Below are 18,695 nucleotides of genomic sequence, written 5' to 3'. Positions count from 1 at the left end.
GAACAAACCTTTTTCCTTACAACTCGTGTGCATTGAATGAAACCATACATGCCACAATCAGAACTAACTCAGGTAAAAGCTCACATTTGCTCACACTGCCACCAAATGGCAGAAGTCGCCAAGTTGAAAAGTTTTATGAATAGCAGAGTGGCATCTCTCTTCGGGTAGAATGAGCTTGGCCATTAGTTTATGCAGTTCTTTCCCTCATTCTCAGTGATTTTCAAATTCAAATATCTAAGCCAGAATTTCTCAACCTGTGGTTCATGTTGATGGCACAGGTGGTCCACAAATAGATTTGGTAATTAACCCCCTTGCTTACAAGCAGGGTTGTAGTGATTTAAATCAAATTTTTTTTATATGAAAAGTTATCTGTTGTAATTGAATAAAATTATTTATGCAGCTCGCACATGTAATAAATCTAAAACAAATATACAGTTGATCCTGCTTATAACGTTTCTCCCATTTAGAATGTTTCTCCACTTGATACAACTTATTTTCATGGTGCTAACAACAAGTAATACTCATAGCGATTTCCTGTTTAAAGTGTTTTCCTATTTATTACGTTTTTTATGACGGTTTTTGAAAAACGTTATAAGCAGGATCCACTTTAATTAACAGTTGAAGGCAGACATTTATATATTTACTAATAATCAATGTATAAAATTCCCTTCTGATTGATTTTACATTTTGTTAAAAATATCTTAGCATTTTCAATATCTTCTGATGAAATTTAAAGCAAATCAGATTCTCTCTCTCAGACACTTATCTTCTCATTCCCTATTCATACTTTAGTTATCCTGGTAAAATTATTTTATTTTCCTTCCCTGATGGTCCGCCATTCTGATCTGTCGCCATTTAACTGCCACATATTTTAACACCTGAATATAGGAGCTATGTCAGATTTGTGTCTGAGAAACTTAACAGTGTGCCATCTATCTAGCGCCGCAACTAGATACTTTCTCAAATGGGGCAAGTACACATTTTGGCACACCCATGTAATGTAGAAGCAGTTATAAAGGGAGAATTTGGTGCCCCCCTCCAGTCCAGAGCCCAGGACACTAGGCCTGCCTGCCCCTCCCAGTTGCGACCCTGGATCTATTCTCCAAACTGGTAATGCGTGCATTTGAAGTTCAATATACGCATATTTGTGTTGTAGGTCTGTGTGATTGCCGTGGCAACCAGAAGTTTTTTCAAAGGAATAGCCAACTCAAAATCTTTAGAAAATCACATTTTTAGCCGATTACCATTGCGCAATCGCAAGTTCCAAACATGGATTTTCACCAAAAGCAAAATTTGGGGGCAAAATTATAAGGGGCCTCTTCCTTTCCTTCCCCCCCCCCCCCCCCTGAGATCAAAAATTAAAAATATTTTTGTAGAGAATTACAATATTTGAATAAAATAACTTCTTTTACACTATCTGTGAAGAATTAGATCCTTGTGCCCCTCCAAAAGCCGATTCTCCTTACACACCCATGATTTCTGCGATGCGAAACGGTGACTACCACATAGCAGCTAGATGATAAAACTGTGGATATTCAAGGTCAAGTTTTTACAGATTCGGTTTTTTCTACGATATCGGGAAGGTTTTACAATTTGAACGGGCATTCCCATCCTTTACGATTTAAAAAAAAAAAAAATGTGCATTCGCAATATTGTAGGACAAGATGAATTTACGCCGTATAAATGCAGTCTTTGAATGCCAGCCGATAGTTGCGAAAGTACCATAATTTCCCGTATATAGCCCTGCAGAAGAAAATCTGCAGGGTAATAAAAATCCGAAATTTGAAACTGCTGTACATGGCCCCTCATTCAAGGAAGCAACCACAAATATCCCTCATCTTATTCTTCAACAACCCGCGTGTATATCAATACAGTAGTGTACAAAGTAGTAAAACCACTTTTTCAAGGTCGTGCGATCATGGTGGAAAAAGTTGAAGATTTTTCTCTCTACTTTTTTCTTAGAACTAGGAAAGGATGCGTGAATAAATTTTTTACACATCCTTTTCCGAAATTCCGGGTATTTAACGTGTCAATGGCATCTCTGGTATATCAAATATCAGAGATACCATAGTCGTACCAATTTAGCTGATAAATGGTTACCCAAGATTTACAATGATGAAGTTAGAGAATGTAAAGTTGACTTAGAAAATCAAAAATTGCATGGCGATAGATGGATGGATATACATAATGTATAAATTCTGTGTTATCAAACGGTGTGGTAAAGCCATCCATGTTCATACTATCGACACATCCAGCTTATCACATGCTGGAAATTATTCAGCAAATGTGGTTTTTAGTTCTGTGAGGTCAACAGAAGAAAACTTCAAATGTAAAATATCAAGTTTTGTTACAGACAATAACTGCAAATATGGTTTCTTCCAGAAAGACTCTGGATGAAGAGCTTGGATTTTAGGGACTTACATATCGGTACAGTGCCCACATTTTAAACTTGCTAGCCAAAGATTTGGTTAAAACTGATGTAACAAAGTATGTTACAAGTATATTTAGATACTTCCGCAATCATTTTTCAAAAGCATGATACCATGTGCAAGGTGGAAGTGCATTGGTTTTCCTGCAAAGGTATGATGGAATACTTATTGTGATTCTCTTGAATCTTATGTTAAAAATTTGTCAGTTGTTACCCAAGTTTGTGAAGACCACAGATCTCGGTAACATCTCTAGTAAAATCTTAAATATTGATTCAAAAAGAAATGTCAAGGACATAATTGCAATTCTGAAACCAATAGTCAAAATTAATGATTTTGTACAAAGGAACACATAGCTGAATTTGTATCAGCATGGAAAAAGCTGCAATTGAAGATAAAAGAAACATCAACATCAAAAAATAAAAAGGTCTTGTCATCAGAGTATAAAAATATATATGAACTATCAACAGATGCACACTTTGCTGCATTTATTCTAAACTCATTAGTGTTAACTTCTAATAGGGAATTTATGTCACAAAAGACGAGAGAAATAAGGATCTTGAATTTATCAACAAAAATGTGGCTCTGGTTTCCTGGCAATTACATTAAAGTTTTTGGGAAAGTTGGAACCGTTTTTCATGCTAAAAAATTGTTTTTTTTTTCACCCTAAGGTTGTTGATACAATGCCTGATTTGGAGTGGTGAATAGTTTTTATAATGTTTTGGGTAAAGATATAATTACAAAGAGCGATATGTGATTTGTGAACATGCTAACTACATAAAATCATTGATGCCTGTGTTGAAAAGATTTTTTCAAGGTTCAGTTCATTCCAAATAGCGAAACAGATTAAGAGTAAACAAAGCATCCAAACTAGTGTTTCTAATGAAGCAAATGAACAATTATTCACATATGGTAAAATTATTTAATACTTGCTGTAAGATATCTATTCAAGAATGTTTTTTTCCCTTTTCTTAATAAAATATGTTCTCCGATATATTTCACTTTTTTTTTTTTCTACGATTATCTTTAGTTTACTTTTATTTTTTTACTTACAAAAATAATTACTTTTAAAAAATAAAGTTAAAATTTCTCTAATTTTATATTCTTTGAAGAAAGTATAGATTAATGACTAGTGTGTTAGTAATATGTATATTTTATATATTTTGTTTAAAAAAAATCAATAAAATAAAAAAAAATAATGATTTAAATCAAATAAATCAATTTTTTTTTTTTTAAATATAAAAAAAATCAACAACCCTGCTTACAAGTGATTGACAAGAAATTCAGATAATCTGTTTGATGAATTGGCGATAAATATGTTTACCTTGTCCTAACCTAACTGCATGTGAGAAAAAGTAATAAAAAAACAAATGAAAGGAAAAAAGTATAATAAATAAGTATAAGACACATACTTATCTATTACACTATATATATACTGTCTGTTTTATTTATAATACTTACAGATAAGAGAGTAGGTATGAAGTAGATTTCTCTTTTCACCCTCACTCACCTGTTCCCTTTCACTCTTATATGTATATAGTGGAGATGTTGCTGTACTCTGATTCTGACTTTTTATAAATACTCATAAAGCGATTACCTAGTGGAATGATTCTTTTCCCTCCCTGATGGTCAGCATCTCTGATCTACCAACCTTAACTGCCACATATTTTCCACGCCTGAATATGGGTGCTATGTCAGAGCATTACTGTATTGGTGAAACTTAACAGTGTGCTTGTGTGTGTATCCAGCATTTGGCATGTTTTGTGTTTAGTAGATGGTGCCATATATCCTTCAAATAGTTAATGTGTGAATTTGAAACTTGATGTATATATATAGGGTGTTCTAAAATTGGACCAACAAACTCAGAGGGTTGTTAGTAGACATCAAGAGGAACAAAAATTACAATGGAACATGGTGTCGCAAACCACATTGAGGGTGAAAATTGCGAAAAATACATGTAGGTTTCAATGTCACTCTGGAACGACAAAAAGTACAACTACAAAAAGATTTATTTGATTAATTATTACAAGACTTGTTGGAAGTCGTGGCCGCTGATGTCATTGCACAGTCTACAACAATGTAAAAACGATTCATGGGTGTGCCTGAAGATACCAGGTATGCTTTTGATGTCATCCGCAATGCATGATCCTACCCCATCGCATGCGTTTCGTGACGCTGCTTATGTCAGATATGGTGAGCAAACCCACTAACGCATTCAACAATCAACTGACATCCACCTTTTGTCTCCACTGTACTCAGAGCCTGCATGCATTTTTTGCGATTTTCACCCTCTCAACGTGGTTTGCAACACCATGTTCCATTGTAATTTTTGTTCCTCTTGATGTCTACTAACAACCCTCAGAGTTGTTGGTCAACTTTAGAACACCCTATATTTGTGTTGTAGGTTTGTGTGATCATCGTGGCAACAGTTTTTTTTTCAAAGGGAGGATAGCCAACTCAAAATTCGAAAACCTTAGAAAATCATATTTAGTCTATTACCACTGCACAATCGCAAATTCCAAGCACAGATTTTCGTCAAAGGCGAAATTCAAAGACCATATGGGGACCAGACCTCCCTCTCAAGATCAAAAATTAAAAATAATTTTTTAATATTTTTGTAGAAAATTAAAATATTAGAAAAAAATGCTTATACTCTATCTGTTAAATTAAAATTTTTTTGAGTGTTCTTGACCAGGGCTGACAAGTTGGGAAAAAAATTTAGGCGCCAGCAAAAGGTCATGGCACCAAGCATTCTTTTCGGTGGTGGTGGTATTCATTGCCTTTTATGGGACTTTGGGACTTTTCCATGCTAGCAGACATGCTCACATAATTTCCAATAATTTTGTACTGCTCAAGATTTCAATTCAATTATCATACATGTAAAAAATTAGGTACCGAGATGCACCTTTCTAATCAACCTGGAGGCTGGAATTTGCCTTGTTAGTGACCCACAATTTTTGTGGAAGAAATCCTTGTGCCCTCCAAAGGCTGATTCTGCGTACACACCCCTGATTTTTGTGATACGAAACGATGATGACAGCATAGCGGCTAAATGACAAAATTGGATATTCAAGGCAGTTTTTTTACAGAATCAGTTCTCTATTTTTCCCCATGATCTAGGAAAATGTTTTACAAATCGAACGTACATTCCAATTCTTTACAATTTTATGAAAAAATGTGCATTTGTAATCTTGTAAAAGCGAAGCAAATTTACTGCACATAGATGCAGTCTTTGAATGCCGGTAGATTAGGCACCAACCCACACTGGTAAAAGGCTTATATCCCGGGAGGGACAGAGCCTGGGTCGTGTCTGGTCTGACAGTAGATTAGGCAACATAATTTCAGGTATGTAACCCACAGGAAAAAACTCCCCAAAATTGGAAAATTTGGCATACAGTCCTTCATTTAGGGATGCAACTAGATATCTTGTCATCTTATTCTTCAACAACACACAGGTTATACCGATACAATACAGTACAGTAAATTACTTTGTTTGTACTTCAAAGTAGTAAAACTAATTTCCAAGATTGTGCGATCATGATAGACGGCAGGGGGGGGGGGAAGAAAAGTTGGAGAGGTTTTTTCTTTGTAATTTTTTTCTTCTTGGCACTAACAAAATTTGGTAAACTAGCATTTTATGCACTAGCAAATTTTATGTTTTGTGTTCTCTTCTGAAATTCCGGGTATTTGAAATGTGCTAGCAGCACCTGTATAGTGGGATACATTAGAGGTAAAAACAATTTTATTTACAGGGTTGCAACAAGGCTTCGCGATGATGAGAAAGGAAATAGAGAGAACTTGTTTGAATATACTACACTGGCATTTGGATGCAATATTACGTCCTTGATCATACAGCAGTTGAATTCTAACCACCCAAAAAATTATAGAATTCTTGTAATGGATATATATGTACAGTAATATCCTCATGGTTTAAAATACACTCATGTCCATAAATTGAGGATAATGCCAGCTCCGGCAAATAAAGGTTCAGAAACAAAACAAACGTTACTTATTCATAAAGCCCATTTATTAAACAAAAGATAAAGAACAAAAACGATGGTGTATGTATGATACCATTCATAAAAAATATGATTTTTGCTCCCTGGAGCAATTGTAAAAAATATCTCCTTTACAAAAACTTACTATTACATGGTTGGTATGATGGTTAATACATTGTATGTCTCCCATGCGGTGAAATACAGTCCGTACAACGCCTAGGCATGCTGAGTATCAAATTATCGATCTGATCTTGGGGAGGATCACTCCACTCAGCAAGCAATGCTCTCCAAAGTTCCGGCACACATGTAGAAGGTGGTTGACGGGTTGCAACTCGTCGGCCAAGCGTGTCCCACACATGCTCTATCGGATTCAAGTCAGGTGAGAATGCTGGCCATTCCATACGGGTTATATCCTCAGATTCAAGGCATTCGTTTACTATGTTTGCTCGGTGAGGACGGGCGTTGTCATCCATAAACACAAATTCTGCGCCCATGGCACCCCTAAACAAACGTACATGTTGTTCCAGAATGATGTCCCAATAAATTTGGGCTTTCATGGTCCCGGTTTGAACATGCAGATCTGTTCTGGAACCCAGTATAATTCCACCCCAAACGAGCAATGCTGCACCACCGTAACGGTGTCGTTCAATGATGTTGTCTTGGTGGTAACGGGTACCTGGCGTTCTCCATATGAAAGTCCGACGTGAATCAGACTGCAAGCTAAACCTGGACTCGTCGGAAAACATCACACAAGCCCACTGTGACGATGTCCACATTGCATGTTCTCTACTCCAGGCTAATCGCTGCCGACAGTGAGTTGCCGTGAGCGGAACACATCTGACAGGCCTGCGAGCATATAGACCAATATCTCCCAAACGTCTGTACACGGTTTGCCTTGAAACTGTGGTACCCGTGGCTGCAGATAGCCGACGAGACAGGTCGGATGCTGTGCTCCGTCTGCTTCTTTTGGCAGTTACTGCCAAATACCGGTCTTCATTCGGCGTTGTAACTCGGGGGCGACCTGTACTGTAACGTCTACTGACATTTCCGTTATCTTGGAATCGTTGCCAAAGCCTAGAGATGACACTTTGGGCAATTCCAAGTTCCTCGGATACTTCCATCTGAGTATGCCCACATTCCAGGCGGCCGATAATTCTACCACGTAAAAAATCATCCACATGCGTCCTTTGTGTCATAACTATCCGCTTATGGCACTGAGCGCCTTACAGAACTCTTGTGGACAATTCCACTTCTTTGCCACCATTCCTTATATACCCCCCTCTTACACTCTCGTCATTGTGAAGTACTATCGGCATCATCTGGTGGCTTCCTGAAATTTACATATCATTCTTGCAGATGTGTGTGATAATTCTACAGGTGAAATTTTTACTTTAGATTTCGATTTCCGTGTGATTCTGAATTATCCTTAATTTATGGACATGAGTGTAGAAAATTACACCTTCATTCTTAGGGTAACCATATCACAACTAGAAAAATACGGGAAGTTGTGATTCTTAATACAGGATATAATTGTAGGCAAAAAATGCAATTTACAACAAATTCACTAATTATTACTGAAACCAATGAAGAAAGAACAAGTAAAGAGCTGCTGCAAATTGCAGTAAAAAAGAATATATTTCAATGAAATTGATTTCATCATGACATTGGTGACCATATTTCATTTAGAAAAACGGAGGATGGGGAATTCAGAAAAGGAAATGGGAGCTCAAATGCAGTAAAAATAGAGCATCAGCAATTTTCACCAAAAACATTTCTATAAGTCTGAAATCACCAGTTATTGCTAAAAATTATCAATCCGTGGGTAATGAAGAATTACTGGAAATTCACAGTGAATTGAAATGTAGTTCACAGATAAAAACTTAGAACATGACAAATATGTTCAGATAAATATATACTTAGTCATAATTATCATATATAATATAAAAAGTTATGAAAATTATTTTAATTTGTAATTTCAATAAAGATTGCACAAATCCAAATATACTTCCTTTGAAAAAAAACTGGCCAAATCTATAGCACAACAAGAATGACAAAAACCACAAGAAAATCATCCAAAATATGGCACATTCCTGCATAACATGTATTTTACTCTTGAATTTGAATGTCCCGTATCACAGGACATATTTTTTTTACCTCATACTGGTGGTTAGTGGTCCGTCGAAATTCAGGGGTGCCAGAACATATGTGCTCGTGTTGCTTGAACACCATCAATCACTATAATGGTATTGCTGAGCAACAATATTCAAATTTAGCCAATAGATAATTTCTAATTTCAAGTGCTCTTTTAAATATTACTCGATTTTTTTTTTTTTTTTAATTTTAAATATGTATCCTAATTTATTTGGCAATAGTTTTGCCCTGAAAATGTACAAACAAAAGTAAAAAACCCGCTTCTTTTGGCTGGTGGTTGTCTTCCTGTGGAGTCAATGTATGTTCAATTCATCCAGTATGTATGAAAGTCCTAGAAGGTGGTCAACCGTAATTATTCTTTAAGATTGATGTCATGTAGTGATGGTTGTCTTCCTGTGGGGTGAATGTATGTTCTATTCATCCTTCAGTGACTGGAAATGTGCTCCATTATCTGTTGTGTTCTCGAGATGAACATTCCTTGATGACAGGAAACTTTCGTCTCACTTGAGTGTTTTGGCCCTAATTGTCGTCGTAGCCCTAGTGAACATGGGGATGTCATACTGAAAGAGTAGACTTTTCATAGTTTATTCATGACATTTTGATATTATGTAAACTGTGGCATTTCTTTAACACTTTGGTGCACCGAAGGGATAATAACACATGGGCATTGGTATTTTCTTGGATAAGCATTTATTATTACATTACACTTTAGATTGATCATATACATATATAGATAGACAAGAATTTATATGGCAGGAGCAGAAGATTGAGACATCCCATCAATGTTTGGGGTGGAATTCTGTGGGTGCTCTCTTACATAACAATAGGTGGCATTGCACGTCCTACGCGACAGTCTTTATCAGTCTTATCAGTTTAGTTCTTTTTATAAAAGGACACCACATTCCTCCCCACTAATTAAAGATCCAACTGGACAGAAGCTTTCCTGGTTCGTTGGGAGTGTTGCAAAGGAATGGTAGAGCGGGTCATCGCTGGTGCCTTAGCTGGTATTGGTAGATTGCTGCTGATCTCTGCTGCAGTTGTCTGTTCTTCTGGAGCAATCTGTAACTCAGAGTCTGCAGCAACAGGAGTTGATGAAAATTGTCAGCAACTCTAGGTACCACTGCTACTGGCTGAGCATGATCACCAGCTGCTCTTGTTTAGAACGGTTCTGAACTTTCACCTGTTATTAGTGAATTTGTAATCTCATACAGACACGCAATCTCCTGGCTCAAAAGTTCCATCATAAAATCCTATAACATCATTTCTGACCCATTCTTGAACCCTGTTCTTGATACTTGGCAAGACAAAGTCTATTCTAGTTCGGATTTCTCTTTTTAGGAATAACATATTTTTAGAAATAATAATAACAAGCCTTGCATGGTAGTCATACTCGGGGATTTTCTGTAATTCAGCAAAAATGTACTAGCTTTTTGGCAGATGTTCCTGGGAAATCTTTGCATTGCCCGAAGGGATTAAGGTGTGAAAGTATCACTCTGCCTTCCTGTTGGCTGATGGTATGAAAGGAGCACACATTTTGTATTTTATTCCATTGTTCCTCATGAATGTTTCAAACTCATGTGATGTGAACTCAGAACCATTGTCACTCACTAACACTAAAGGCAGTCCAAATCGAGAGAAACAGTCCCATAAGCAATCAACTGTCTTGAACGTATTGGTTGATTTCATCAGGTATACTTTCATCCATTTGGAATGAGCATAGACTACGATCGAAAACATATACTCAAATATGGGACCTGTGAAATCCACGTGAATACTCTCCCATGGAGCACTCAGGTATTCCCTATGGTGTACCCTTGCTTTCACTGGATCGGACTTGAATCTGGAGCAATCTAGAGTTTTTAGCAGCTTTTTCGATGTCGCTATCAATGTCCCTCCAGTAGACGTAGGATCAAGTAATTGCATTCATTTTAACAATGCTCTGATGGAGTTCAAGAATTTGATTCCTAAATTTCTTTGGAATAATAACTCTTTGGCCATGCTTAATACATCTGTGCTGCAAGGTGTACTCAGCTTTCTTCCCTTCTAAAGGTTCACCAAATTTCAATTTCCTTAGCAATAGACCTAACTCTTCATCACTTTCAGTCTCTTTTGCTAAATGTTGATCCTTCACTGGTAGTGTTTTGATTTGATTCAACTGTAATCGAGAAAGACAATCTACATTACCATGGTTCTGTGTGTTACGATAGATGATTTCGAACTGATAGGCTTACGTAACATTTAAATATCAACTAATTAATACCATTTAAGAATTGGGTCCGAGAATTTTGCAAGCATTTTTGGACACATATTTACTTATAAAGTACACAAAAGCAAAATAGTGAATATATGAAAGTTAAATTTAATCCTGGAAATATGCAGAGAATATGCAAAAATTACATAATACAGCCATTTCCAGTGAACAACTTTTTTTCTTTCTACGTGTTTCTTTTTAGAAACTGGGAAATTCAGAACTTTTTGACTTATCATGAAGGACTTAATTGGAGAGAATAATAGGAATGCTGTTTGCCAGCTTAATCTCAACTGCTTTATCTGAAAAATTGACAATAATCAGTCTGTCATCCCAGGGAAGTTTTGGAAGATGATCACAAATGGAAAATGATCTGCAACCAGTCCATTCATTATCTGACTGACAAATGTAAGTACAGTCAAACTCCGTTGTAATAACACCATGGCTATAACATCAATAATTGGTGATACAGACCGATTCCCATAGGGAATAATGTTAATGAACCTTGCTTATAAATTCCAATGAAAAGCACCCACCTCGGATGCAACAAAAGTTTTTTTTGTCACTTTTGTTTCTGTTCTAATGACGTTTTCCCAAGAAATTTTTAGGATCAGAACTGATCACATACAGGGAATATTCAGCTGTTGTCCTAACCTTGAAAATATTGGGTCTGGAAATCGAATAAAATTTTTAACTGGTTAATCAAAAATTTTTGGTCGATTAATCAAATTTTAATTGAATATTTTTCATAACTATAATATGAACTGATGCTATAAAAATATTTTTTATTCATTTCATACTCTATTTGTTAGATTCAAACAAATATAAGAATTTAAGGCTGCCCGCATGAAGCAATTTAAGATGCTGAACGCTATTTGTAAAATCTTGAAGTTTCTTCACTTGGATCCAGGGTTGTTTGGTTTAAACCACGTTGGTTTAAACCATGGTTTAAACCTTGGTTTTAACCAACTGGTTTTCTTAAAAAAACCACTTTGGTTTTTTTCAAAAAATCAGATAAAAGTGGCCTAAATATCATTTTTTTCCCTGAAAAATATCATATTTGTTCATTATTAGCCAAATGTTTCATTTTTACCTCATTTTATATCCTTGGGGTACATTCTGACGATATATCTTTAAATGACATAAGATTTTATAAGTGGTTTTTTTCAAAAAGTCTCATAAAAGTGGCCAGAATATATATATATTTTTCATATGAAGTATCTTAGTCATTTAAAGTTATATATAAAAGCCAAAACTTCTCATTCTTACAACATTTTCTAACCTTTGGCTACATTCTGATGCTCTATCTTTAGCAAATTCATGAATAAGGATTGCATCACACATCTAAATGTAGTGGTGTATTACATATCTCACAGGGTTTCTTTTTCCTTTCACAAAGCAGCTACAGTAGTGACACCATCATGCTAGGGGCAGGTGGTCCTATAATCCAATAAAGACACCAGCTGTCCTTAAAGGACAAAGACTAGTGTACTAGTTGTTACATTACCTCACATACATTTTCATTCCCATAAGAAGTATCACATCTCCTACTGTATATCTCCCAGCCTTAATATTCAATAGTTGTTTTTTTATACTTTCACACACACACTGTTAAGCCCAGTTAATCAAGGTTCTACTGTATAGTAGTAACAGATTTATAAAAAATAATCAGCTATATACAGGGTGATTATAATTTAAGTTTTGATTCCAAAACTATACAATAAGTACTGATCGGAATGACCTGAAAATTTGCATGGATACTCCTGAAGCAATGGACGTTTCTTTCGCAAAAGAAAAAAGTGAAAAATGTGCAAGTAGATGATGCTGTACTTGGCCAGCAGTATAATCTATTTTGTGCAACCACATCATTTCGGTACTTCCACAGCATCAGTGTGTGGATAGAACTTCTATCAAGATGCACATTGCAATACCAGCAAAGCAGCTGCTGAAGACCCATTTTGACAGGATGCACCTTAACCCTTGCAACTTCTGGCTGTGGGGGTACCTCAAAATGTTATAAACAGTAGTCAGATTGCAAACTTTGGTGAATTGTAATCTCCAGCACATTCCCTATATGTTAGAAGTTCCTCATTCCTCAGGAATATGAACGGGGGGAAAGGGGGCGCATTTGGTTTAATAAAGCTGAATTGCAAGCACATCCACATAATGACCATGGCATATTCCGATTCTGCTGTTGAACAAGAATTTTTGTGCTTTCAACCTCATAGCCAGAACACGCTGTGGACAACATATTTAACATTTTTTGAGTAAGTTGTAGTTATTTGTTCAATTACTTCATTTTTTTTTGTGATGTTTCCGTGAATTATGGACTCGTGCAATGCTATAATTAAGTTATAATTTTGCCTTGACTGGCTATCATTTCCATTCTGTGAGCAAATTTCCCACATGTTGGATGATGTCATTAATTTTACATTTTTAAGTATTTTTTCCCCTTTATCAAATAAAATTGAATTTTTTCAGGAATATTCATGTCAATTTTCAAGTCATTCTGACAATCGCTCTTTTTTTAGTGTTTTGAAATCAGAACCTTAGTTATAATCACCCCGTATATCGTAAATCATCGTTAATTAATCTGCATTATTTATGCATCATTAAATGCATTATATTCACCTAATTTTTATTACTTTTTGCAAAATAGCTTCGTAATTAAGTATACTGAAAGTAACTGGAGAAAAACCTTTATATATTATATGATTAATAATAACATTAAAAGAATTTTCAAACACACAGTAATCCATTGAGTTGAACAAAAAATAATTAAATGGCAAAAGTTGGTTTTTGTTAAAATTTAACAAATATTTATTGATTAATTAGCATCGGAATAGTGTTAATTACATTAATAAACATTTTAGTTTGTTAATTATTGGAAGTTTGAATGATTTTTCAGAAATTTCATTGTTTTTAATGTTAATACTATTTAAAACAAAAAAACCGGTTTAAACCAAAAAAACCTGGTTTAAACCAAAAAAACCCGGTTTTTTGGTTTTTTTCAAAAAAACCGGTTTTTTTACCAACCCTGCTTGGATCATTTAAATCAGTTTTATTTTACGTTAATTACTGATTTCAAAACTACTTTCAATGTTCATACTTGTTTGTTTCAATCTTCAATGTTCTTGTTTTCCTAGAAACTCTAGCTGGATAGTACTTGTTGGGAGAGGAGCTGATGCTTCCTAAATACAAATACGAAGGTCACAACTGGTGAACTGCCCAATGAAGTGGGTGAAAAAAATATGGATGTCAAAAAATATATAAGTAATACACGAAAACTGCTGTTTTCACGGTGGAGACAATAAACTTTGGTCTTGTCTTCTGAAACACCCATCAAACTCGATTTGAAACAGAAAAATTTCTATATCATCAATTTTCATTAGACATATATTCCCCAATGCTGAAAATTTTGATTATTACATTGATTCAAATATTTTTAAATATAATCGTATATATTATTTTTATTTATTATTTTAATCGTAAAATATTTTTAAATATAATCACTCATCTAAAATGTTATGTCTGACTGACTGAAATGGGACTTTGTAGAAATTAACGGCCGTTTTATAAATGCACCCTTGTCCATTCTGTACGAGCTGGGATCTTCAATTGGAAATATGGAATTTTGGCTAAGGGAAATTTGAGTTCGATATAAGGTGAAAAAGTGTATGAGTAAGTGTTGTGTGTGGAGAAAATGATAGGTATAGGAACATAATTTAAGACATCAAAAACTGATTTCGTCAAATAAATCAATCTAAATTACAAACTTTAATCAAATTGATCAAGTCGATTAACTCAACTAAAATTTTTTAACTGTAATTAACAATTGACCGATTAATCGGACCAGCCCTAGGAAAAAAAAAAATTTATTTATTTATTGTGCATATTTGACATTCAAACTTGCTCAGTGACATGTTCACTGAATTAAACATTTCTGAATTTTGCCCTTCCAGATTCTTTACAAAAATGTGTCATTTTTTTCAACAAAGCTTACTTTAATTCTTAATCTTTGTTGCAATTAAGAATGAAGGCAATTTGCATAACTTATAAATTGTGTTAATGAATATGACTAGAACTTCTTGATAACAGACACCCATAAGATCAAAAAATTTTGTCCGCTAATGGAGAGGTACGATATACAGTGGAACCTCTTTCATACGACTTTCACATTTATATGACTTTTAGCTTTGGTTGCCATTAGTTTCCATACATTTTCATGTTATAATGTACATGTTACTGTGTAAAAGTGATACACCAGTGGTCATGCATTATTTTATCAATTATCTCAATAAAGAGAGTTTGATTAAATTTCACTACATTTCATCACTTTTACCAGCGATTATGCATAATTCCCAAATAAAGTTGGAAAGTCTGATAAATATGGAAAAATTTATAACCATTCTTCTCTTCATTAAACCAATTAATTATTTTTACTCATAAATGATATGTGCACTACTCATATTTTAAAGTAAAAATTAAATAAGTGTGAAGATAAAAACATTCATAACAACATTATCAGTTTTGTATATAATGTTGGCTTTCTCCACATGCTTCAGCAAACAAAACCAACACATAACCATTCGAATTCACCATCCTGGACCATAGTTATGTTCAGTTAATTAAGTAATTAATTTATGATTTATCATATTTACCAATACGAGCTTGAGATTAAACATAATCTTAATTGAATGATAAATTCTCTCAGTTTAGGACCAAAAAATTAATAAATTGGAGTTTGAAAAAAAAATTAATTTTGCCTGATTTTACTGTCCGCTATCGAGAGTATCCGCTAATGGGGAGTGAAATACATTAAAGCCCTATTCCACGGAACTGGGGATCAGAAAATTGTCCATTAATGCGAGTGTCCATTATCGGAAATTCTAATGTATAAATATTCACCTTTTTCTTATTTTGTCCAAGTTTTTTTTTCATGAAATATTATGAATATTTTCGAATAATGTAAAACTTTTTTTCTGTCACCATCAACTGCATTCTCATGTTTAGGCCTCGGACAACATTATTGTATAAATAAATATTATTTTAGCAGACTTTTTTGCTGTAGCACTTTTTTTCTCATCAAGAGTTATTAATAACCAATGTTTGGTAATTTTGTCACCATTTGGCATCATGCTTAGGGAGAATCAGTGATGTCCCATATTAATTATCCCAATTTTTTGAATTTTTTCTCGATTCAATTGGTCACCCTAATCATGAAGAAATAAAACTTCATGCAGCAATTTCTGGATTGTCTCTAATTGTATCTTTTCTGAAAAAAAGTTTTGAAAATGTCAACCTTGGTTGTAACGATACCTCAATTATAACAACAAAAAAATTTTGAAATCACTGATGTCATTAGAATCAAGTTTGACTGTATATAGCAGTGTTTCTCAACCCATGGTCTATGACAATGGCATAGGTGGTATGTAGGTTTGATAATTCATCCATTGTAATTGACATTAGTAATATTCATATGGCTTCGAATAAAAAAAACTATGCTATCATACTTAGGTTCACCATACCTAATCAAGGAGAATGCAGGAAATTGCAATCTTTACAGCATATCACTAAATTTTACCAAAAATGACAATTTATTGAAATAAATTGTCATTTTTTTAGCAGTAATTTTTGAGTTGCATTTAATGAAATCATTAAATGCAACTCAAAATTTACTGCTAAAATCGCTGAAGGAAATTTGGTGTGGAAATACACAGTTGCTACAAATCGCAGTAAACAAAAAATGTATTTCACGAAAGAAATATTCAAATGATCAGATGACCATATTTCACTGAGAAAAATACAGTAAACTGGTATCTTAAATAATAATCCATAATATTGGATATCACCAATTGCCATCAAAAACATTGTCAGAAGTAGGCACACTCACCAATCGTAACTAAAATTTAAAAAAAAATGCAAACAAAATTTTAAACTTAAGAAATATGAGAGATGAAAGTTTATCATTTTTGCCTTACAATATAATTTATATTATGAAAACACTGTAGTCACGACTTTAGTAAACATTATAATTTTAAATAATTAGCATTGAAAAAAGCAGAACAAATGTATAAGAAAATTTTGTTCTGCTTTTTCAATTATAATTATATAATGATTATAAGAAAAATCGGAACAACAAAAATTATAGGACTGTCCTGTAATATGGGACACAAGTGGTCCGTCAAATTGTTTCAGACATTTTACTGGTCCTTGTTTTCAGAGAGGTTGAGAAACACTGGTATATAGTGTTTACATATTTATAAAATTGTATCAACTAAATCGATACAGCAATTTGTGGAATTTATTGATAAGTTGGAATGATACTTTCTTCAAAATTTCTCTCATCCCACCAGGCATAAGTTTTCACATTAGTTATCCTCTCGAATACACACCCCTTCCTTCAATTCCTCATCTTACCCATGCTAAATTCAATTTTTGTTTGTGAACTTTTTTGTGTTACAAGATTATTTTTAGAAACAATTAATTGTTTGAAGTAAGGGATAACTATATAATATATCAACTATATTAAGTTAACATGTATAATCCTCTGAATGTCTATACCTGCCAGACTATGATTTTTACATAATATTAAAAATATTAACGATTTCATAAAAAATACAATTCCTACATAAGTGTTACAAACTATACTTACATATTTCCTAAATTCGGACCTTGCCCCACTCTACTATCCTATACAAATATATATATATATATATATATGTTAATAAAATCAAACAAATAGACATTCAATATAAATCAAGAGGCAAACATTTTTTAAATATAATAATTAAAAAATACATAAAAACAAATTCCACTCTTTATTTTACTTCTTCATTATTATTCTATTTATTTATAATGCATGCAAAAATACGCTTATCCCATTATTTTCATGAGAACATAAGCAATGGTTCTGCATAGAAATCCCACACACAATTTATAAAGATAATTCTGCAGACCAGGAAAAAAAAATTGTGTTGTAGATGGGATTATATCATTATATTAAGAGGTAACAGTTTAACATTAGGCAAAAGGCATTTCAAACAAAACTTGAAAAAAATATTGTTGTACAGCGATTATCATTATATAGAGTATTGTTGTAGTGAGGATTTACAGTATACCAAATTTTTTGTTTCATGAATGATATTTAAGCTAGTTCCTTGAAATTCTTTTGCAGGCAGATGAGCTGAGCCTTATAGTAAATTAGCCTTGGTTTTAAAGAATAATAAATCTAGGTAGAATGTTTTTTTTTTGGTACTGAGGGCTGAGTTAAAAATAATATACCTTTGAGGTGATAAGAGAAAAAGTTCAACAATGATGCAACCATGAAAAATGCCATCAAGAAGTTTCTTTAATCAAAAATGTCAGACTTCTACAAAACGGACGCAAATGTACTGTACTAAAAAAGGTCCCAAAGGTGTCATCCTCAAAAAATTATGAAAAAATTTAAATACAGTAGAGCATCGATTATCCAAAACAATTGGGAACTGCGGGTGTTTGGATAACTGATTTTTTGGATAACCAATCATAACAAAGAAACAGTGAAATTAAACACAAAACTATATATTTTTATCACGTCTTACAAATAACACAGAACTGACTAGCATAGTTTGAAAAGTTCAAAATGGCCATTAAAGTAGGCCTACAGTTTAGGAAAAGTCCAAAATTTTCTTTTGCTTCATTAAAACCACTAGCTGAACTACATGGTACACAAATTTGAATTTGCCAACTGGAACGCTTTCGGTTAACTAATGTTTCGATGGATTGATATTCGGATAATCAATGCTCAACTGCAGTGTTTCTTAACCTTTTTTTGCCTGTGGCCCTCTTTGACCCATATTCTTTTCTCGTGGCTCCCCAGTCTAACCCAGA

At 33.9% G+C, this 18,695-nt stretch overlaps 1 protein-coding gene across 3 annotated transcripts in view; it reads right to left on the bottom strand.

The window, feature by feature from the left end:
• The window catches only part of LOC149085121 (small glutamine-rich tetratricopeptide repeat-containing protein beta-like), a 91,737-nt gene that overhangs the window by 12,541 nt on the left and 60,501 nt on the right, over positions 1-18,695 (bottom strand). For 2 of the 3 annotated variants that reach the window (XM_089232938.1, XM_089232939.1), the window contains exon 8: positions 17,479-17,516. In XM_089232938.1, coding sequence (XP_089089064.1) covers positions 17,479-17,516 — 38 coding nt within the window. Of the gene's footprint in view, positions 1-8,077; positions 10,731-13,932; positions 14,015-17,478; positions 17,517-18,695 lie in introns of those variants that run through there. The other variant, XM_089232940.1, reaches the window with a different exon arrangement.

This window comes from Pholcus phalangioides, unplaced genomic scaffold (assembly GCF_987345545.1).
Source record: "Pholcus phalangioides strain wild (caught in Gottingen) unplaced genomic scaffold, Ppha-v1.0 ptg000007l_1, whole genome shotgun sequence".
NCBI classification, from domain to species: domain Eukaryota; kingdom Metazoa; phylum Arthropoda; class Arachnida; order Araneae; family Pholcidae; genus Pholcus; species Pholcus phalangioides.
The sequence above is the reverse complement of the archived record's forward strand: the minus strand, read 5'-3'. Positions and strand labels throughout refer to the sequence as shown.